Below are 25,320 nucleotides of genomic sequence, written 5' to 3' on the forward strand. Positions count from 1 at the left end.
CACCTGCTTTCTTCAGCATTACTACATTCTTCTTAAAGTCAGAGTATTTCACCTGTCTCACATGTCTTGCACACCAGTAGTTTTGTCATCACTGGCTCTCCCAAGGGTCTCAATAATTATTGAGGATATTAGTCCACTCCTCGGGCTTTGTTTCGACTTAGGCCCTTCAGTGCTCAGTCAAATTCTTGCAGTATCATATCTCCAATTTCATCTTCACCAACTTCCTCTTCCCTTTCTGTTATATTGTCTCCAACTTCACTTTCCTTGTAGAGTCCCTCTGTATATTCCTTCCACCTTTCAGATCTCCCCTCATTTCTTAGTACTGGCTTGCCATTTGAGTCCTTTATATTCAAACGGTTGCTTCTGTTTTTTCTAATGGTCTCCCCCCTTGTTATATATGCATCTACAGCCTTGCACTTGTCTTCTAATCATTCCAGTTTAGCTGCTTTGCACATCTGCCAATTTCACTTTTTAGACATCTGTATTCCCTTTTATGTGCTTCATTTGTTGTATTTTTATATTTTCTCCTTTTCTCAAATTCAGTATCTCTTGTGTTATCCATGGGCTCATAATAGGTAAAGTCTTTTTAACTATTTGAGCCTCTACTGTCTTCACTGCCTGCATTTCATCTCTCCATGCTGCTCATTTATCTTCTGTGGTATTCCAGTTTCGGTCAATCACTGCCTAATGCTCCCTTTGAAACACTCAACAACTTGTGGTGTTTCCTCCCCCCCCCCCCCCCACTTCACATCACCTTAATTTCTGACCTTGTTGCAATTTATTCAGTTTTACTCAATAGTTCATAACCAATAAATCATAGTCAGAGCCACAGGAAACACCTTACAATTTAAAATCTGGTTATGAAGACTCTGTATTACCATTATATGATCAATCTGAAGCCTTCCAGTGTCCCCATTTTTCTTCCATGTATACAATCTTCTTTCACAGTTCTTAAACCAAGTGTTAGCAATGACTAAATTGTGCTCCATGAGAAATTCTACCCGGCAGGTTTCACTTTCACTCCTTTACACCAGTCCATATTCACCTACAATTTTTCTTTCTCTTCCTTTTCCTACTATCACAATTAAATTTTCCTCTTCCTTAACCATCTGAATAATTTATTTTCACTCATCATACGTATTCTTCCAATCCGTTCATTATCTGTGGAGCTAGCTGGCATATAAACTTGTACTATTATGGTGCTGTTGGCTTCATGACTTTCTTGGCTATGATGATGTGTTTACTACACTGTTCATAGTACCTCACTGGTATTCCTATTTTCTTATTCATTACTACACCTATTTCTGCACTGACCTACTTGATTTTGTATAATTTTCTAATTTCCATATCCGAATGAGGAATGAGAATATCATCCTGAGTAGTCCCCACTGGAAGATCAGAGTAGGGACTATTTAACCCCGGAAAAAATACTGGCTTTTCCCAGTACCAGCACAGCAAGGCCATGGTGGCTAGTGTTACAAGGCCAGATTAGTCCATCATCCAGACTGTTGCACACACAACTACTGAAAAGGCTGCTGCCCCTTTTCAGGAACCAAATGTACAACTGGCCTCAACAAGGCTTATCCCCCCTCCCCCCTCCAATTGTGGTTTCACCTACAGTATGGCTATCTATATTGTTGAGACAATCAAGCCACCCCCTCGGCAAGGTCCATAGTTGTCAATAGGAACATTCCCATGGCACTGACTTAATTTTGTCAGAACTGTTGTCTTCAGAATACAGGGTGTTTATAAATGAATATCAGGGTTTTAACACTTTATAATATTTATTATATTAAACTTACAGTTATAAATGATATGTCAAATGAAAAAGCAACTCAAACAGTTTTCCCAAGAACCTTATAAGTGTTTAATGTGAGCACCATTTGTCACACAGCACACATCAAGTTTATAGTCGAGTTCTTCCCAAACATTGATGAGTGTGTCTTCAGTGATTGTAGCAAGACAAATGGTGCTCACATTGAACATTTATAAGGTTCTTGGTAAAACTGTTTGAGTTGCTCTTTCATTTGACATATCATTTATAACTGTAAGGTTAATGTAATAAATATTATAAAGCGTTAAAACCCCAATATTCATTTATAAACACCCTGTATTATACACAGCCTATTTCATTTCTGGTTTTCATATGCTTTCTAAAGAACAACACAGATTTTCTTGTAATACAGATTCAATCCAACATCTTATTCACTACTAACAATGTTATAATTTTCTTTTCTGATCAGTTCCTGCACAGAGAACTGAGTGAGGAACTATTTTACTTCACAATATTTAGATTAATTTTGTGGTCCACCCATGGGTTCTTTGATTATTCACAAGTGGCAACATTCAGCATTTTTTTTCAAAAACAGCTGTTACAGATGGACAGAATTTGATCAACAAGTACATTACATTTAGAAAAGGTACCTAGCATATTGTACGTGGTAATTGCAGCAACCCAGTTGTACAATGGCCAATGATACCTAAAAATATACAAACAATTATATTTTGCACTAACAAAAGACATTACAGCTGACTGAGATGTACTTGTGGAGAACAAAACTAGTATTTGCATTCAAAGTGATGATATTTGTTCAGACATTATGAAATTTATCAAATAATGAGCATCTGCTTACACATAACAATACAATACTCTCATAAACAAAGATACATAATTGATACTTAATGTCATGGCTGTATCTAGTAGTCATGTTGGGCAAGAGGGTCACCTAATATAAATGGAATGCTTCTCCCAAATAAATGGTACCCTGAAAGTGTAATGCTATTTGCACCTGTGTTAATACCAGGATCTAATTTGAGTGCATTCTGCTTAATAAGCTAATGAAACATGACTATTTTAAGCACCATTTTGTGATTAAGGATGCTCTCTCTGAATCTAGCACCAATATCACAATAACTGAAAATTCAACAAGAAATAGTAATAACTGACTGCATCCTACTTCTGTTTCAGCTAATGCTCTAAATACAAATATGGAGACAGGAGGCAGTTAAAATTTATTTCATTTCATTGTGGAATGGTGGTACAGCAACCTTATACTGTGATTAATATTAAAAAACAGTCCTACGTTGCACAATGTTTTTTACTTCTTCAAAAACGGTGTTTTTCACCCAGGCAGGACATCATCAAGTTATCTTGGTGCAATGTGGGTCATCATTTATAGCAGTGTAGAATAAGACCGTGCTCATACACTGTAAACATGGTCCTGGGACAAAGTGCCAAGGGCCAAGCTGCACTCACGCAATGTATACACAGTATATCTGCCTGATGATGCCCCACCTGGATGAAACACATCTTTTTGAACCAAAATATAGAACTGTGCCACCTAGGACTGTTTTTTTAATATTATTGGGAGCAATTCACTTAATAAATGTATCACACCAATATTGTGATTCTTCAGTTTCTCCCAGGTGTTAAGGTAGCAACTTCTCAACGCTGTTGCCAGATTGCATTGTATAAATCCCACAGTTAAGAGGGTTGAAAAGATGAAGAAAATGCTGTCCCCATCAACAAATAAATTATCCTCATCTACAAACACGAAGTACAACTTTGTAAACAACTTTGATGCTTTCTGTATGCTGGAGCTCTGATGTTAGGAATGTACATGGTCACAACTTTCATCAGCTTAAGTTGGAGCTCATAATTTACACACTGTTGTCTAAGAAAGCAGTACGTGATCATAATCACATTTTAATATAATATAGCCTATCATATAAATATGTTAATGGAATGTCCTAGATGGTATGTAAAGAATTTAAGGAGTAAAGGTAATAACTCACAGGAAAGTAGTGGTGATGGGACATCAATATCACTAGACACATAAACAAGACAGAACTTGGCATGTGTCTGCCCCCCCCCCCCCCCTCCCTTCAAAGAGAGAAGCTAATGTTACCAGGGCAAGAGGGGGGGGGGGGGGGGGAGGAGGAGGATCTGAATGTGGCACGAGTTGTGAAGCAGCCACTGAAATAAATTTAACTATCTGTGCTAAGCAATGGGTTCTGCCACTGGTTGGCTAACTCTGCTCTTGGCTACGCTTTGGAAGTGGCCATTCATTCAGGTGGTGGACAGCTGGATTGTTGTCACATCCACATAACATGCTGTGCAGAACTTACACAGCAGAGCTGCTATATGACTGGACTGCTTTCACAGGTGGCCCTGGCTCTGATAGGATAGGATAATATTGAGATGGGACTGTAATAGTACATGCTGAAAGGATGTATTCGAGGTCTTGCAATGAGTCTTCCAAGGGGTAGGGTAAGGGATTGGGAGTAGGTGTGATGTAAAGATGGACTACAATACTCTGTAGACTAGGTTGGGTTGGGGTTGGAAAAGAGAGCAAACAGCGGGGTAATCGGTCTCATCGGATTAGGGAAGGATGGGGAGGGAAGTCGGCCGTGCCCTTTCAAAGTGTAGACTAGGCAGGCAATGGAATACCATTTTGGGAGTGATGGAAAGGATTTTGAGTACAATGTTCCTCATTTTTGGGCACAATGATAAATGGTAAAGACCTGGTGAAGGATATGGATCAGTTGTCATGGTTGGTTTAAGTCTTGAGAAGGCTTGCCAGACAAGCATTACAAGTTAAACCTAGTCAACAGAAAGATTTCCCATGCCATACCCACACATACACACCCCAATCCTGCAACCACCCCAGGAACTAGCTACCCATCATCATCCTGGACTGGAACAACTGAACTATATTCCTTTCCAGGGCTTCAACTATTTATCACCATCTCTGGCAATGAGAAACATTCTACCCAGAACCATTCCTACCCCTCCCAAAAAGGTATTGTTTCTCACTTGAACTATGCAATATCTTAGCCCATTTTTACAAACATCTTACTCCCAGCTCCTTGACACATTGATCCTACTCCTGTTGAAGGCCTTGGCGCAAGACCTGTCCGATAAACTTATCCAACACATCCTAGACCATTCCCATCACAGGCTTATCTTATCCTATCCCATCCGATGCAGGGCCATCTGCGAAAGCGGACATATCATACCAGTTCTGCTTAAATTATTGCACAGGATTCTAAGTGGGAATGACCACCAACCAACTGTGGCCAAGAGTAAAGCTGACCACCCAGTAGCACAACACACTAATAAGCCCAATACATGCTTTTTCATGGCTGCTTCACAAAAAGCAGATGGGAGGCACCATTGCAACACATGATTAGATGCCATAATCCACTTGGACTCAATTTGTACAAGCCCCTGCCCTCAGGCCCACCTCCACCCCTGGCCCAAGACCCAACTTCACACATCCTACAGCCACATCCACTTCTCTGGAGTATCCCCTTGCTCTGTCCTCCTGATACACTCTTCCTGCCATAATGGGCTGCGCACAACTTCCTCTACTTTCGGCCAGAATGAGCTCACCAGTGCCACATTTCTATCTGTGAACTTGCTGCTTCTCCCTTGTAGTCACCAGTCACCTCTCCCCAACCCTCCATCCTGTTTCCCACCTGATAGGGAGGGGGGGGGGGGAGGAGGCAGCGGGGACAGGGAGGGGACACAAATCGGAGGGGGGAGGGGGGGAGAAGGGGGGGGGAAGAGAGAGAGAGAGAGAGAGAGAGAGAGAGAGAGAGAGAGAGAGAGAGAGAGAGTAGGGGGCAGGAGAGGGTGTGCACAAGCAGCTTATGTCGCACTGCTCTGACATAATTACTGAAATAGTTTTTATCGAATTTTCTTGGGCCATTTCTGCAACACTGAAAAGCCAAATGAAATCTTGTTACACATTGTCACAGCTTGGATACTGTTAAATGCTAGTCATACAATTTGCTTATAAAATTTACATCAATTAACCAGAATGTTAAATCACTGTTATGTGCTATACTTCTCAATGTAACATGCTGTCCTGTGCCATGTTGTGCTGTGTACTTGCAACTATATTATGAGAGAAAGACTGATAGGTCACTGATTTTATATCAAACACTATTTATACACTATCTGATCAAAAGTATCCGGACATCTCTATGTAATGTGGAATTGAGCACTAGATGGCATGAGAGGCAGATCCACCAATATAAAACTAACTGGAGAGTATCTTGTTGTGAGTAGAGAAGTAGTAAACACAGTTTGGGTTGGTCAGGATATCTCAGCGACTTCAATCATGGACTAGTCTCTGGATGTCATCTGCATAACAAAAATATATCAAGGAAATTTCAACTCTTCTAAAGTTGTGCAAGTCAACTATGAAATGGACACACAAAGGAACAACTGAAAATAAACCAGACCCAGGTAGACCTCATGTACTGACAGAGACCATCCAGCATTGTGGAGAAGGATTGTAAAAAAATCACATGAAATCAGTGGAAAGAGTTCCGAATAGCTACCAACAGTCCAGCTAGCACAATGACTGTGTAAAGTGAGTTCGAAAGAAGGGACACAATGTTGAATAGCTCCTCACAAGCCATTCATTCCTGCAGTCAATGCCATGCATTGTTCAAGATGGTGTAAAGAGTGATGCCACTCAACAATGGATGACAAAATGAGTCATTTGGAGTGATGAATCACTCTATACCCTGCGGCAATACATCAGAAGAGTTTTGGTTTGTAGACTGCCTGGAAAATGTTACCTGCATCATTTGTAGTGCCAACAGTGAAGGTACTATTACAGTATGGGGGTGCTTTTTGTGATAAGGGTGTTATCCCCTTACTGCACTTAAGAAAATGCTAACTCTGTAAGAATATGAACAACTTCTACAGAATTGTGTACTGTGTATGGTAGGGGAACAGTTCAGAGATGACGATTCCTTGTCTCAGCATGACATTGCATAATGTCATAAAGCAGCATCTGTGACACAACTGTTTGTGGACAGTAACATTCACGCAATGGTCTGGCCTGCCCATAGTCCTGATCTGAACCTGGTGAAACACATTTGAGACGAGTTAGAATGTCAACTTCATCCCAGACCCCAGTGCCTTGAGGAAGAATGGGCTCCCATTCCTCCACAGACATTTATACATCCTGTTAAAAGCACAGTTTAAGCTGTCATACAGGTGATGGTGGACATGCCCCATATTAATGTCTACTAATAGATGTCCAGATACTTTTGATCACTGTGTGAGTTTGTGGGGCAGGGGGGAGGGGTGCATGTAAGGCATATACTGGCACTATATTTTAGGATTTAACCACAAAGTAATTATTACTGCAGATACCCACAGGTATCCACAATGGTGATGGCTTTCATCACATAGTAATTATTACTGTAGATTTCCATATCCACAGAGACCTCTACCCACAGAACTTCATCAAGATATTTAGTAATATTCTTAAGTACCTACATTGGCTCTATCTGAATATTCAGTTTATGATAGAGGGTAGAAAAGATGATGCATTATGCATTGTAACCTACATTGGAAGTGTTGAGTGAAAAATTCTGGCCATCTACTCCAGAATACAAGTCTAGTGATTACAACACTGCATCATCAAATACGTAATGAGGGAAACTATTTCAGCATCCATGTAGTGTGATTACTTGCCTTACATACATTGTTTACTAAACTTTACAACACTTAAATTGCTATTATATCTTTCATCGACATGCAATTCCACAGCTTTCAGTGAGCTAGTTTGTCAGGACCAGCTGCAGTGTCTTTAATGGCACACTTTTTTTCAAAGCCATTTAATCATCACTGGCCCACTCATAGAGTCATCGTATCAAAAGTGTGGTCCTTATAGTCTATCAGCAAACTCACAAGTGAGCAGCGCTCTTGGTGGGGGTAGTGGCCTTTTCAGGAAGGACCCTGCAACCGACCTATAAGCACACCCAAAAATCAGTTGCCAGTTTCCTGTCTGAAAGTGTAGTGCAGTGTATGGTCATTTAAGTTGATTGTGCTCATGAGATTTTTAGTCTCTAGCATTAGTCAATTCAGTTTGTGCGTTTTGTGACATATTTTGTTATTCACAAGAAAATGAACACAATACAAGGACAGGTATTTTCAGAGTAAAGAGTGTTCAGTCATGCAACGTAATTACAGCTTGTATTACAGAGGTGAAACAAAAAGAACTGTTGGCTACGCTGCCAGTCCCAAACAAAGGCTGCATTTTATACAAAAGTCAGCCATGTCACAAAGGGACGTATCAGAAAGAAATGCAAAAATAAACCACATGGTTTACTCGATTCATGAAGAACAAGTGTTAAGAATTTTGGGACGAAACCAATCGATATAGACAATTATAAACAATCAATAATCGAATCAAAAACTAATGCCAACATTAACTAAATTACTTATTCCAACACAACAACAATAAAAAAACTTCATTTTCCCTGGCAGAAAGTTGTTTTGCACCAGACATGGCATGAAATGAGACTTCTCTGGAAGAGATCTGTAAGTAAAAGAGATTGTGATAGACGTAACTGATGTATTTGACTGGCCATGCAAATACTTGACATAAGTCAGGAAATTAAAAGAGCAAGGCAGAAAGTTCTGCTATACTGACGAAACTTGAGTGGACAGCAACATTACTTGTAGAAAATGTTGTCTGGGCACAGCCACTGACAGCATAAAGGACAATGTAGTAGAAGCAACAGGATTACTGTGGTGGGTACTGGACCTTATTCTTGCTTTACTTATTGGTTTACATCAATGTTATTCTCTTCAAAATATTCCCCATTGCATATTACACACTTATGCCAGCACTTTTTCCAAAACCCAAAACAGTTCTGAAACTACACCTTTGTGACATCTGTTTTTAGTCCTATCAGTGACATGTTTTTAATCTCATCTATGCTTGTAAAAGACTGCCCTTTAAAGTTAAATTTATTTTTGAGAACAAAAAAAGAGTGACATGAAGCAAATGTGGAAGCTAGGGCACCATTACAACATCGTTTTTGGGCAAAATTCATGAACAAACAACAAAATGTGAGCAGGTACATTATCGTGGTGCAAAATCCACTAATTCCCATGCCAAAAATCCAGGCTTTGTTACGGATTCCTTCACACAAATGACATTTAAGTTTTAAGTAATACTTCTTATTGTTCATTGCCCTTTTAACAAGAACCCATGGTACAATCTAATGTTAAAATCGAGGAATACTGAGAGCACAAACGCAAGACCTCCATATTTGATCGTACTTGTCAAGCTTTTATCAGTCTTGGCAAACAAAGCTGCCTCCACTGGGACGATTGAACTTTAGTTTTGTCATCATTTGTGTCAACTCATGTTTTGTCACCTATTACGACTCTTTTCAATAGTTCTATATCACTGTTGACTTCATCTAGTGACTCCTCAGAAACTTGCACTTCCTGCTGTTTAATTCAAAATTCAACAATTTTGGAACAAATTTACATGAAACATTTGAAACGATTTTGTGGCATGAGCCCACTGATATGCAAACATCACTGACTTCTCTGACTGCAATTTGGCGATCTTTCATAGTCATTTCTTTCACTTTTTCCACAATTTCATCAACTGATTATAGGTTGGGGCATCCAGGGTACTCGTCAACTTCAGTGCCCTTACAGCCTTCTTTGAAATGCTTGTACTACTTATAAACCAGTAGTTAAATGCACTTTATTTCATTCTTATAGCAAAATTTAATACAAATTCTCTCATCCCCCCCCCCTCCCCCGCCTTAAAATAAATAATTGTCAATACTACCAAAACACCCCAACCTTTGTTTTTACAGCTGACAACAGACTAAACATTTAATATGCCTAACACTGTACAGAAACATTTCAGACATGTTTACAAACACAATAACAAAAAAGTGGTTTGAATCAGACTCAGACAACACGTGAAATTACAAATTCTTTGTTACTTTTTAAACACTTCTTGCGCAGCAAGAATTATTGTCTCTGAACACAGGCCTGCACAGAAAACTTCCACCTCTTCATAGCAACACAGAGTAAGAATAAGTCTAAGTTCTAGAGAATAACTGCAATATATGGTCTTCAGCATTCTATCAGAATATATGCACCATTTTAGGAGGAGATAGCACATGAACATGCATTCCGGTCTATATTAGTAGTGGATACAAGAATCCTGACTTATGTTCCTATATTACTATAATTTACTCTATATCATTCTTTTTCAGAACAAGACAATCATCTTTCATATTCCGTTTGGTGTTACCACACGTGTCTAAAAATAAATGCTACCCAGATGTCTCTACACAATGTCTCTACGGATATAAAGTGCACGCCACGGTAGGGCCAGTACAACTTGTGATACAGCTTGTACACGACCCTTGTGATGTAGTTGGGTGGGCAGAACGGTGACTCACTCGCTCATTCACTCACGAGTTTACAGACAGACTATACTTAAGTACCACAAGTATGATATGCTACTAAAATGTATGCAAACAACAAATGAACTAGGTCAAACCGGAAATTTAACAGTGATGACTGGGATAAAACATTAGGAAACTGCCAAGCTGCTTGAAAATTAGAATGGAAGGAAGTGAAGCAAATTTGCACAACACCCTCAACATCTGAAAGAACTGCTAAATAATTTATCTGCTAAAGAGAAAAACTAAATGAATATTGATTATTGCCTAAGATTATACTAGTTAGACATACACTCCTGGAAATGGAAAAAAGAACACATTGACACCGGTGTGTCAGACCCACCATACTTGCTCCGGACACTGCGAGAGGGCTGTACAAGCAATGATCACACGCACGGCACAGCGGACACACCAGGAACCGCGGTGTTGGCCGTCGAATGGCGCTAGCTGCGCAGCATTTGTGCACCACCGCCGTCAGTGTCAGCCAGTTTGCCGTGGCATACGGAGCTCCATCGCAGTCTTTAACACTGGTAGCATGCCGCGACAGCGTGGACGTGAACCGTATGTGCAGTTGACGGACTTTGAGCGAGGGCGTATAGTGGGCATGCGGGAGGCCGGGTGGACGTACCGCCGAATTGCTAAACACGTGGGGCGTGAGGTCTCCACAGTACATCGATGTTGTCGCCAGTGGTCGGCGGAAGGTGCACGTGCCCGTCGACCTGGTACCGGACCGCAGCGACGCACGGATGCACGCCAAGACCATAGGATCCTACGCAGTGCCGTAGGGGACCGCACCGCCACTTCCCAGCAAATTAGGGACACTGTTGCTCCTGGGGTATCGGCGAGGACCATTCGCAACCGTCTCCATGAAGCTGGGCTACGGTCCCGCACACCGTTAGGCCGTCTTCCGCTCACGCCCCAACATCGTGCAGCCCGCCTCCAGTGGTGTCGCGACAGGCGTGAATGGAGGGACGAATGGAGACGTGTCGTCTTCAGCGATGAGAGTCGCTTCTGCCTTGGTGCCAATGATGGTCGTATGCGTGTTTGGCGCCGTGCAGGTGAGCGCCACAATCAGGACTGCATACGACCGAGGCACACAGGGCCAACACCCGGCATCATGGTGTGGGGAGCGATCTCCTACACTGGCCGTACACCACTGGTGATCGTCGAGGGGACACTGAATAGTGCACGGTACATCCAAACCGTCATCGAACCCATCGTTCTACCATTCCTAGACCGGCAAGGGAACTTGCTGTTCCAACAGGACAATGCACGTCCGCATGTATCCCGTGCCACCCAACGTGCTCTAGAAGGTGTAAGTCAACTACCCTGGCCAGCAAGATCTCCGGATCTGTCCCCCATTGAGCATGTTTGGGACTGGATGAAGCGTCGTCTCACGCGGTCTGCACGTCCAGCACGAACGCTGGTCCAACTGAGGCGCCAGGTGGAAATGGCATGGCAAGCCGTTCCACAGGACTACATCCAGCATCTCTACGATCGTCTCCATGGGAGAATAGCAGCCTGCATTGCTGCGAAAGGTGGATATACACTGTACTAGTGCCGACATTGTGCATGCTCTGTTGCCTGTGTCTATGTGCCTGTGGTTCTGTAAGTGTGATCATGTGATGTATCTGACCCCAGGAATGTGTCAATAAAGTTTCCCCTTCCTGGGACAATGATTTCACGGTGTTCTTATTTCAATTTCCAGGAATGTATTTATTACTGTGATTTGAAGTTGATGATGTTTTCCACTTACAAATATTTTTGAAGGGCACTTGTTAAGTGAAGATAGAAACATTGCTTACTTATTTCACAGAAAGAAAACATGGAATGTATGGGAAAAAATAAGACTGATTTGAACAAATTGAGTTCTCTTTCTCTTCTTGTACTGAAATAAAAAAAAAATTTAATGTGCATGAACTTATGACGTGGAATGCTGTATCTAGCAATGAACTAAACATACACTACCAATATTTATCAGGTTACCTTACATATAACATTCTTGAAAGAAGTATGACGGAAGCCCGAACAACAGAGGACTGACATATTACAACATGCAATGATACTATAAAATGGTGCATTGATAATAGCTAGGCACTAGCTGAAATCTAGATTTGCCGAATAAAACTTGCAAGAAAAGGATGACTTATTGCTGTGCGCTATCATTTGAAATATCACTATTTGTTTAATATAAAAATATGAAAGTGCCCTGACAATGACATTGTACTGTCTCAAAACTTGTCTGTCAGTGGAAAATAAAATTTCACAAGCGACCTTGCTGCTTATCATTCATACAAAAACAAAATTAATTAATTAATTTAATTAATCAAGAATCAGTTTAGTTTTGAACATAATATTCATACACGATACAAAGCGCAAATAGTCTTCAACATGCTGCCTGGCATATGTAACATGAAATATGTTTATAACAAGTCAATTTTATACTCTGGACAGTAAAAATCAATTTTAGTACACCGATGAGCTTTAGCAAGAAAACCACAATCACTGTTCACCAATTAGTTGAGTACATGGAATGCTTTGGTCATATCACATAACAAACACTCTCCAAACCACCTCAAATATATAGACAATGAAACTGCCTCTAAACTTAATGCATTCCACACTATAATACATTATATACAATATCTTTGAAACGTATGGTACTTATTTATGAAGTAATTGTTACTGATTCACTCCCTTTTTACTAATGTTTACTACGGCAATGTGGTTTTTGGCAGCATGCTGCCACAATCAGGTGCATTACAGTTACATGTACAGTCTTAGAGGAAAAAACTTGGCTGCAGCAGAGACTAAATCAGAGTCGTTCACTTTTTATGTACCACCTGGCAACACTGTTGGATGTTTAAATGTATTGAGGAAGCACTGTCTTTCTTTGTGACCCATTACAGAGCTGTATCCACGCGTGGTATACTGGTAAACGTTGAGCAATAGGGACATACAGTCGTAAATTCGAGACCCATTAATGCCTTATTTTTTTAAATCATATTTTAGGTGTCTGCTAAAGTTATGTTTGATGGAACAACAAAGATAATTTGCTTCACTGTCTAACCCATGAGTAATAGCAAAAACTTCCAGTTAGTGACTGCATCAAGATTAGAACAATTCATGCTCAAGAGTTTGCTTGCCCTACACTGGCCGCCAGCCACCTAATGCCAAGTGCCATCCAACCAGGCGAACACAGCACAGAGCTGTTAGTGTATTTACAACTGTCACTTCCTTATTTGCAGTTCAAATATTTATCTTGCAGTCACATATTGGATTCTGCATGCTTGAAGTTTATGAATGTTGTTCAGGAGTTATAAAATAGTCGCAGCTTGAAAAAGATCCAATAATTGAGACATATTGTTTGCTGTGAGTTTATACAGTGGTGGAGGTGACAGAGGCAGTTCAAAACGATTGTATTGTGTGTGCTTTTGGTAAAACATGCCACAAAAGGATTTTCTTGTTTCAAAAATGATCACTCTTGAATGAATGATTTTTCACATTCAGGAAGTCACAATAACAGACATATGTCATGAACTGTGACCATTTAAATGTCATGGGACATAAGCAAGGTGTAGAAGTTGGCAGTAGGAGTACTGCTTGCTCTAGTTCCAAGCAACAAAAGGCATGGCTATTGGTGCATTTTTGCTTGAATGTCATCAGTTCGTTCATTGAGAAATCCTATTCAATATTGTTACTGGTGACTAGTTATGATGCTTTTATGATAACTTCTTAAGAAGAAATTAACGCCCAAGCCATAAAAAGAGAGAGATACTTGAGCAAAGGGCAAGTTGAATATAATATTTTGCATCTGGTGGCTTGAAAAGGTTGTTGTGCACTAGAAATCCCGCCCTACGGGCATGGCTATCACAACTCGTGTTTTTTGCCAAAATCCAAGACACCTTTCGGTCACAGTGTAAGAAAAACAACCTAAAACACTGCATTATGTGTTGCTAGTATAAGATAATGCATGCTGCCAATTTCACGAACAAAACTTTCCAGGAGTTTATTTTAAAAGTCATTCCTGTGCACTTATTCTTCTAGTCTTATACCCTCAAATGGTTACCATTTTTATTTCTTATCAAAAAACAGTCAAGAAAATACTTATCTGGATGAAAATGCACTTCAAATCTAGTTTGAGGACATCTTTAACTCTGATCCACTAGAATTCTGCAGGCATCGAATCTATAAACCACATGAGCAATGATGAGCATCATCAAGACACCTTTTGGTCACAGTATAAGGAAAGCAATCTAAAACACTGCATCATGTGTTGCTATTACAAGATAATGCACTCTGCTGATTTCACAAATAAAATTATTCAGGAGTTTGTTTTAAATGTCACCCCTATGCACTTATTCTTCTGGTCTTATATCCTCAAATGCTTACCATTCTCGGTCCTTACCAAAAAACTGCCAAGAAAATACCTTCTGGACAAAAATGCACTAAAGTCCTGGTTTGGGGACATTTTTAACTCAGATCCACTAGAATTCTACAGGTGTGGAGTCTGTAAACTACCTGAGAGTTGACAGACTGTTTTACATAATGTGAAAGAATAGTCTGTTGATGACTAATTTTCCTCCATTACATTAAGCACTGTACTAATACAAATTAAATACTGTTTACCATGAAAACCAAACATCAAAAGTCTATTGCAATAAAACTTCAAAATGGTCTATGTTTACTAACTGTCCTGTGTCACTCTCAAGTAGGATGGAAATATGGTTGTTCATACACAAAATAAACAAGATTTCCTTATCGATTTTTGATCTGGCTGCCTACAGATCTGTCAGAAAACTGATAAAAATCTGACCTTCGGAGAGAATGTAAATGAGGGCTGAAGCAGCCTTCACTTCACAGGCAGCCATGTTACCTCAGAGCTAGTGACGAGCTACAGTATTTGTCTTCTCTCACTTATTGCCCCAGTGGTGGCCACAACAGCTAAATCACACCATAAAGGAGGAGATTAGTTGCAATTTCCACAAGGAATGACTTTCCTGGACTCAAAAACAGCATAAATTGATGACCCTAATTCACACTTTATGTGTAAATCATTCAGGTGATATGAATAGAACAAGTGAATTTAGTAGGATAATTCTGTGCCATTCAGGAAGTAACCCATCATTCACAGACCCACCAAATATATCCTGTTTTGTTGCCAAGATTCAGTTATACTTGCAGGAAGAATACCAGGCAATGTGTTCCTTGAGGCAGTTGCAAAGTGCCCACATATTCTGTCTCAAATATGCAGCTGCCGAGGGCTGGAATACCAAAAGTATACATCACTGATTCTTATTCGCGTTTCTGTAACTAGGTTTAGGGACTAGAGCATGGTTTACTAATAATATTCAGATGCACCAACTGGGAACTAAACATCACAAATCAATAACTGTCACAGTTATTTGCGTTTTTTTCTGAAAAGTAAAAAGCTCACCACCAGATATGATACACATTTTTGGAGCATCTCCAGTGTTTAGACCGTCAACATTATGAGTAGGCAACACATCCTTTTTTTATTATTACAGACTTGGAAAATACTTTTCTTGAGATCACTGTCATTGACACTATTCCCAAACGAGAGGCACAAAGATACAACCCCACAGCATTGATTGCAAAATGTATCTACAGGGAGACTTGGTAGGCTACAAATAACAAAGTTCCAATCAAGAAAGGGTATTGTGCAGGAAACCATATGTAATGACAGAAAATGTGGGCTCAGAAATCCATTGAAACTTAAACCTGACACAGCTAGTGAAGCACTTCATCTATTCATATCACCTGAGTTATGCTGTTTTTGAGTCCAGGAACGTCATTACATGTGGAAATTCCAACTAATCTCATCTTTTACACTGTGATTTAGCTGTTGTGGCCACCACTGGGGAAATAAGTGAGAGATGACGAATACTGTACCTCGTCACTAGCTCTGACGTAATGTGGCCGCCTGTGAAGTGAATGCTGCTTCAGCTCTCATTTACAGTCTCACTGAAGGTCAGACTTTTATCAGTTTTCGGACAGATCTATAGGCAGCCAGATCAAAAATCAATAACAAAATCTTTCTTATTTTATTTATGAACAACCACATTTCTATCCGCTTGAGAGTGACACAGGACAGCAAGTAAACACAGACTATTTTGAAGTCCAGTGTAAGTAATATCATGCTAATTTTTGTCAATATAGGCTCATTTGTGTTACAGATCCCTTTTGATGTTTGGTTTTTGCTGTAAGCTGTATTTCATTTGTATTATTACAGTGCGTAATTTAATAGAAGAAAATTTGTCATCACCAGACTATTCTTTCACATTACCTAAAACAATCTCACAATTCTCAGGTAGTTTACAGATTCCACACCAGTAGAATTCAAGTGGATCTGAGTTAAAGCTGTCCTCAATCCCAGGATTTAAGTGCATTTTTGTCCAGAAGGTATTTTCTTGACAGTTTTTCGATAAGGACCGAAAATGGTAAACATTTGAGGGTATAAGACCAGAAGAATAAGTGCATAGGGGTGACATTTAAAACAAACTCCTGAATAATTTTACTTGTGAAATCGGCAGAATGCATTATCCTGCAGTAGCAACACATGATGCAGTGTTTTAGGTTGCTTTTCTTACACTGCGACCAAAAGGTATCTCAGCTATTGACAACAACCCTCAACAAGATAACTAATGATGTTTGTGCAAAAATGCAGCAATAGTCATCCCTTTGATTTTAGTTGTTTTGAATTAGAGCAAGCAGTACTCCTACTCCCAACTTCTAAACGTTGCTTATCAACTGCAAATGGCGCACAACGTTTAAGTGGTCACAGTGCATCACACACGCCCGTTATCGAGATTTCCTGAATGTGGAAAATCATTCATGCCAAAATCTTTCTCGATACAAGAAAATACTTCTTTGATACGTTTCGCCAAAAGCACCCACAATACAAAGGTTCTGAGGTGCCTCCATTGTCTTCACCCCTCCATTAAACCCATAGTGAAAAAAATGTCTTAAATGTTAGACCTTTTTCGAGTTGCAACTATTTTACAACTCTCAAACAATGTTCATAAGCTTCACACATGCAGAATCCAGTATGCAACTGCAAGATAAATACTAGAACTCCAAATAAGGAAGTGACAGTAGATAATACACTGGAAATGAAACGAGCGTTTGGCGTCATTGACCGGAAAGCCCCTACAGGGCAGGCCCAGCAGCCTTAGTGCATGTCTTATTACATTCGGCACCACATTGGGCGACCTGCATGCCGGATGGGGATGAAATGATGATGAAGACAACACAACAGCCAGTCCCTGAGCGGAGAAAATCCCCGACCCAGCCGGGAATCGAACAGCAGTCCATCACGCTGACCATTCAGCTATCAGGGCGGACGATAATACACTAATAGCACTACACTGTGTTCACCTGGTCAGACGGCACCTGACGTTAGGCGGCAGGTGGCTTAAACCAGTAGTTGGAGTCCAGTGGCCACTGTAGGGGGAAGAAACTCACTAGTTTCTGGAAGTTTTTGTTATTACTGGTGGGTCAGTGAAGCGAGGTTCCATTAGACATAACTTTAGCACATATTTGTAATACAATTTTTTTTAAAATAAGGCATTGATGGGTCTCGAACTTGCGACTTCATATTCATATTGTGCAACATTTACTAGATCACATTCACATACAGCTCTGTAACAGTTTGCGTGGAATGACATCACTTCCTCCATAAACTTCTGCATCCTATAGTGTTGCAAGTTCGTGTTTATGGCCAGACTTGGAATTCTGATGGGCAGCAGGTTACATTGGCCACTATAAGTGAATGACTCTGACTTAGGCGGTGTCTTGCACGAGTGAACTATTGTGAACATGGCGCAGCAACCATGCAAATATATAAAAACAATGGTCAGCAGCCGAGTTGTCCTATGTGAGCAACACATGCAGGGCATTGTGAAATGTGCAATGTGGTGAAGCAGATGCAAAAGTTGGTTTGATATTTTAGCACGAAGTGACACTGTTTGTGGTTTAACTTACAATGTGTGAAATTTTGATCAGAGTTGTTCAAGAATGTTTCTATTGTGGGACAAGAGAGAAAAAAAAATTGTCACTTACTGAACACAGGAAAATCTTGGTCACAATCTAATTTATTGACTTTTTCAGATCATCATCAGAACACAGCTGCATTAAAAAAAAGGAAGAACTGCAGTATGAAATGTCACAGAACAATTGTATTCACAAAGGCCAGCCGTGACATCAAAACTTATGAAGAAATAAGAGCTACACAGTAGTGGGTACATAAGGTAATGAAAACAGCCCATACATGTATGAAGCCTAGCACCAAACTTTACACAGAGACTGGTAGGGTTGCCGAAAACAACTGCCATCAACAGGAGGTGTTGGAAACTAATACAGCACATAAATGACCATAAAAAAAGTAACCAACAGGAGATCATACACTGAACATCAATGATGTACTACGCAATTTGCAAACCAGAGAGGAACCATGCAGGCATATGATTTTTAAAACAACTACGTACAGCACAGAAAAACTGTAAATAAGGTAATTTTTATGAAGCTACATGACATTTTATGCTGACATTGTACTCATTTATGAACATAAGTCATATTTATTCATTTATTTATTTATTTATTTACTTACATGTCAAGTTCTGTAGGGCCAAATTGAGGAGCGCATCTCCAAGGTCATGGAACATGTCAGTACATGAAATTACAACATAAAAGTAATAACAGATAAAAATAATATGTTTATGGACCCAAAAAAGTCAAGCCATAAGTTTAGTAAATGCAATCAACAATACAACAAGAATCAGCTTAATTTTTCAAGGGACTGCTTGACAGAACAGGAGTGACCCATGAGGAAACTCTTCAGTTTCGAATTTTTAACATTGTGCAGCCCTGTCAGCAACTGTGATAATTGAAATTGTAACATGTCAGCCTCATTTACAAATAGAAACCAATCTTTACCCAGGTTTCAGCCAAAATAATTTGGCCTTCTTCAGAAGCCAGTGAAACTGAACTATTGCATGCCAAAGTTTGGCCATGTCAAGTATAAAACTGTAGCACCGTAGTAACCAGTCATAAATCTACATTACTTGGGCTGAAGAGAAACACCAGGCCCCACTGCGCGGACGAGGTCGGCAGGCCGCTAGAGATGTGCCGGAACTCAACGCGGTGAGCGGCTGTGTACTGAAAATTGCTGATGGTCCTTCTTGCGTATGCACACGTGGAAATATAGATATGTAACAGCAGCTATCTTTACATTAGGAATTGGATTAATATAACCATTAAAACCTTTAACGGCGTAATATGTAAGAGAACTTACTTCTAAGGAGAATAATACCCCTATAACAGATACGGAGCCCGTAAGAAAGACTAGCTATTACTCAGCAAAATTATTTCTCAATTTTGAATACATTGCTCAAACTTTATCTGGTTAATTAATAAACGTATGTGTGGCTATTTACAGGAATGATCTGTAATATCGTGGAGTACATCAGTATGACTAAGTATCAATAAAGGCAACAGCGCCTAAAAACTTAAATGTAGATGAATTTGAATTCACATAGCATTAGTACCAGTAATGAAGATAGCATTAACAAAAATTGTGTAGGGTAGTTAGAAACTTTGGCATGCAATAGTTTAGTGCCACTGGCTTCTGAAGAAGGCCAAATTATTTTGGCTGAAACCCGGGTAAAGATTGGTTTCTATTTGCAACTGAGGCTCATATGTTACATGTTCAGTCTCGATTTGAAAGTGCGTGGATTACTGCAACGATTTTTGAATCCTAGGGGTAGCTTATTGAAAACGGATGCAGCAGTATACTGCACAGCTTTCTGCACAAGAGTTAACGAAGTTCGATCCAAATGCAGGTTGATTTCTGCTGAGTATTAACTGAGTGAAAGCTGCTTATTCTTGGGAATAAGCTAATATTGTTAACAAGAAATGACAGTAAGGTGATATATAGGCCAATGTTAAAATACCCAGACTCGTGAACAGGGGTCAACATGAGGTTCGTGAACTTACACCACTTATTGCCCGAACCGCCCGTTTCTGAGCCAAAAATATCCTTTTAGAATGGGAAGAGTTACCACAAAACATAATACCATACGACATAAACAAATTAAAATAAGCAAATTAAAATAAGCAAAGTAGACTACTTTTCATGTCAAATGATCACTCACTTCAGATACCGTTCGGATAGCAAAAATGGCAGTATTAAGTATTTGAACAAGATCCTGAACTTGGGCTTTCGACAACAGTTTACCATCTATTTGAACACCAAGAAATTTGAACTGTTCAGTTTCACTAATCTTATGCACATTCTGTGAAATTAAAACGTCAGGTTTTGTGGAATTGTGTGTTAGAAGCTGTAAAAACTGACCAATCCTAAAGAATAAATTACAAATATAGCTAAATACAGGGTTAACACGAGCAGCACGGTACTTTAATATTCTGCTAGGCACTCCATCATATCCATGAGAGTCCTTAGTCTTCAGTGATTTAATTATTGACTGATTCTCCCCCTTGTCTGTATCACAGAGGAGTATGGCAGACATCAATCTCGGAAAGGCATTTGCCAAGAGAGTTATAATGTTCTGTTGTGACTCGTCGATCTTTCAAAGTGCCACCGCGCAGTTACGTGCGTCCTCTACTTGCGGCGCTGTCTGCCAGCCATGCAGCAGCCGCGCCACCTAAGCGGCCAGCCAGCCAGCGGCCGCTAGACTTGGACTCAGGCTGATTTGACTGTTACAGTGTACACACGTCTTACTTTGTTTACTTGATCTGTGACTTACATGTATTGTGTTGTCCTTGAAATATATTTGTTAAACTTGACATTATAACACGTTCCCTTGTAGAAACTAAATTTTTATTTAATTCATCAGCAATCCTCAGAAAATGATTGTTAAATACTGTACATATATCTTATTTATCAGTAACAGAAATATTGTTACTACAAACTGACTTTATATCGTCAACCATGTGCTGCTGACCAGACACTTCCTTATTTACATATTTTATATCTTGCATGCTGTTATAATTTACATGATATTGATACCTGCTGTATGTTTAGTAACTGTAGCAGCCAACATTCCACATGAAATCCATGTACTTTTTATTTATTGTTAGTCTTTGCAACACACAGTTTTTAAAAATACTATGCCCACATGGTTCCTCCATGGTTTTCAAATTGTATAGTAGATAATCTATGTTCAGTATATGATCTGTTTGTTTGTTACTTTTTTCAACAGTCATTTATGCACTGTATTGGTTGCCTATGCCATCTGGTGATGGCAGCTGTTTTCCTCACCACTACTGGTTTGTATGTACAATTTGGCACTACACTTCTGTTGCAACCTCTTTGCTTTCCATATTTTGGCAGTAGATAATGAGGACCAAAACAAGAAAAAAATGTCCATTTTGCTACTAGTAAACAGGTGCTCTTATATCTTAAGATACACATTTTAGACCCAATGTTTACTGGACTTTTTTTCCAGTCCTTACTACTTCCTCCCAAAATTTGGAGATCTTTGCAGTAGAAGCAGCCCACTGTCAGAGGTATCAGAATCATTTTCGCTTATAACTTTCAACTCTGTCATTTACAGATCGGGGTCCCTTATCTCACATTGATACAGTTATCCTTTCCCACTGTCCTTGAATTTGTAGCATCATTACAGAATCACCCTGTATCATCCAAAAGAACATTTTACCACCATTCTTGCCCAAGATCAGTCATTGTCTTTAGCATCACCTACAGTCATTGTCCTTTCTGGAAAAGGCCTCATTAAATTCATTAAGTATTACTTTAGAGGAAATGCTGTATCCCCTATAAAACATATGAACACTTGGTAGAAGATCTGGGCAAAAATTCTTCTTTGGGTACTTTTAGTCACCCTACTTCTACTGAATGTCAGATGGGGCAGCCATCAGAAATACCCGTGTCACTATCTTTGCTGTCAGAGCCTACATTCACCGTAACAGACCTATAATTTTCATCAGTGACAGCTACTAATCCAATTGAAAAGAAGGATTTGTAGTACGTGGAACCAGAATTACCCGTTTTTTTTTTTTTTTAATACAAATGTGTTTCCCATCAATACTCCAAATACAGTTAAAATGTGAGTTGGTGGAACTGTATTGACTGCATTCAATTGCAGAACAGGTTTTATAGCATCCATGATGTCATCAAATGTTGTAGGTAACGTTTGAGCGTACTTCAATAGCAAAGGCTGATATTTCAATTCTTCATATAAATAATTTAGTTCTCCATGAATATGCTTTTCAAAATATGAACTATTAGTTTCACTGCTTTATCATTGACAATGTTTCTTCAGTATTCCATCTTTAAGATACAAGTTTTCCATTAAAAATGTCCATAATGAATGTACTGTGCTACCTGGGTGGGGGGTGCTGACAGTGGAATAACATGCCTACTTCCACAAACTGTTCATGACTGAGCTGCTAAGGTAGTGTGCCCGGTGCCAACAAACTGAAGTAAAATACTTCAACTTCCATTTTCTCCATAATATTGTGAGATATGGCTTTGGTTACAGCTTTAAAAACAACTTTGATATGTTAGCTGCATTTAATATGCACTGTAAACCCTTGAAATTTTATCCAATAGCCTACTTAGAAATTAAGTATCACAATAACTATGACCAAAATTGAAAAAAATACACACTTCATCACCTGACTGTGATTTCAAACTATATGATATGAAGGAAATCAATTTTGTGTGCTAATTAGTTTCCTCAGAATCGAATGAGAAGTATAAAATGGTGAAGAAAACACAAAAAGCAAAAATATGTGGTTTTTAATTTTTTAAAGGAACAGATTCTAATTTTTTAAACGAACAGAAGAATCTCTACCGATAAACTAACTCCAGGAGTTGATGTAGCTTTATTTTATTAACATGAAGTATTTTTTGAAGCAGGAAAATCAGAAAACTCATTTTTCTTGTGTATTGGAATCTGTCACCATATGGCTGGGCTGTGCACATAGGACAGTGCAATCGCTTCCACTAAATCGCTCACCTACTTGGATGGTCCCACACTCCACCACATTCGCATCAGACCAGTCGTGCAGGATGAGGTGTTAGTTTCTGCAGCAGCAGGCTGGCAGCCATGTTTTTTCTAAGACTGTACATGACATTATGTTAATCTGAAGTATGAGGAGGATTGTTTGCTACATGTACATCTTACTTCAGGTTAATGTATATACATCTAACTGCAATGCACCTGATGACAAAGGCAGCATACTGCTGAAACGTTTCACCCTAATAAACATTGGTAAAAAGTGATTGAAGGAGTCAAAATTATTTTAAAAATATACAACACAGTTGCAGACCTCAGAGTTCCACATAACATAGATAAATTTAAGTATAAGTTACTTATTGAATATTACTTAGACACAGCTGCTATGTGAAATAATTGCAACCAGATTAAAACACGTAAAATCACCAGCAGGCTAAAACAGTTTCAATTTCTGAGCATTTGTTATTACAACCATTACACCCATGCCTGTCCAAATCTGACACACAATATTTTCACAATGATCTGTCAAACTCAACATAGTGATCTTCGATAACTAGCAGGTTAAGTATACATCACGGTTATAAGGCACGAACGCTAAAACTACTTGTGCCTGATGCTGACCTTAAGTGGTCGAAACTGCTTGTGAACATAGTATCTAACACTGCAGCTTTGGCTGTCAATTAAGATTCTATAAATATGTAAAAGCTAATGAGTTGCTAATTGCAGTATTAAATACTATGAAAGAGAAATAAATTCCATGCTACCTGGGTTGTGGAATGTACCCATTGTTTTCTATACGGCTGTCTGACACACGAGAACGCCTTGAAAAGCCTGACATCAGAGAACCTAGAAACAAAAAATACTTTTCTTGAAGCAATGAAAATAGACTTATTCTATACACATTTCTACAATATAAAAATGGACATGCATTTACATTTTTGTTCTGCACATTTCATTTTAAAATAAGTTTTCATTGACAGTAATTATTAAAATGATGATTTTTTTTTCTTGTGTATGATGAAGGGTTACAACTGGAGGAAAATATCTAAAAATTTTACATATTTAGAACAGCTGCCTGGGTCAGGGGATACTTACCATTTCATCCCATCTGGTGAGTCTCCCCTGGCCTGGGGTTCTGGGTGACTTTTCCAAACTGTACCCCTTTCCCTAAACCTCTTCAGTCATTTTCCTTCACCCCTCTTCCCTCCCCTCCAACTCTCCTGCCAGAAGAAGGAGCCACTGGCTCCGAAAGCTTGCATAAATTAAACTTTTTTGCCGCCATTTATGAGTAGATTTTTTTATCGATCCAGTTGCCTTATATTGTCAAAAATTGGTTATTTTGATTGTTATATTAGCCCATGTGGCCATCATTCCTTCTTATGTAACCCTCATGTCAGTCTTTGTTGTCGTCTGTTTTCTACCTTATGTGCTAGTAGTCCAATCATTTATTAATCTGTAACACCCAGATTAATCAACACTTTGCGCCTACATCTTTTCTAGTACTGATTTCCATGCACATAGATGGGCCCATTGTTATTTCTATTTGCCCAGTTTTGAAAATTTTTGTTTCCTTTCATGACGTTCCCTACAGATTTCTTTCTTTTCCAATCTTTTTTTTGTGTCATATAGACCACGCTTCTCACCCATTCACTGTCTCTTGTTAGCCATTATCTTTTCTCACAACTATCGTAAAAATCCTCCTGACTTTTCCAAATTTTTTCCAATCTTTTCTTCCATTTTTCTATCTATTTTCACCCTCTGCCTCTCATTTTTGCCACTCGCACCATTTGTAACACTCCAAGCTTTCCTCTCTTGCTGTGATGAATCCCATCACATCATACATCTGTTCTTTTTCAAAACATGCTTCTGCACTATCAAAACTAAGGTCCCACATTCTGTTTCTTGAGACCTGCTTGTCCCTTGGAGTTACTCCCAAAGGCCCAACACAAAGTCCCTGTCTCTGGATGAAATCCTACTCTACACCAGGCTCTTTTAGAGTTTCAACAGCAATCTCTTGCACTAACCCGACTCAACTGTGACCTATAGC

At 39.3% G+C, this 25,320-nt stretch overlaps 1 protein-coding gene across 6 annotated transcripts in view; it reads right to left on the reverse strand.

Annotated features, from left to right (window-relative positions):
* The window catches only part of LOC126248788 (inner nuclear membrane protein Man1), a 374,228-nt gene that overhangs the window by 273,448 nt on the left and 75,460 nt on the right, over positions 1-25,320 (reverse strand). For all 6 annotated transcript variants that reach the window (XR_007545538.1, XR_007545537.1, XM_049950169.1 and 3 more), the window contains exon 2: positions 24,038-24,119. Coding sequence is in view for 4 of the 6 variants with exons in the window: in XM_049950169.1 (XP_049806126.1) it covers positions 24,038-24,119 (82 nt within the window). In the remaining 2 variants the exon portion in view is untranslated. The remainder of the gene's footprint in view (positions 1-24,037; positions 24,120-25,320) is intronic.

This window comes from Schistocerca nitens, chromosome 3, assembly GCF_023898315.1.
Source record: "Schistocerca nitens isolate TAMUIC-IGC-003100 chromosome 3, iqSchNite1.1, whole genome shotgun sequence".
NCBI lineage: Eukaryota > Metazoa > Arthropoda > Insecta > Orthoptera > Acrididae > Schistocerca > Schistocerca nitens.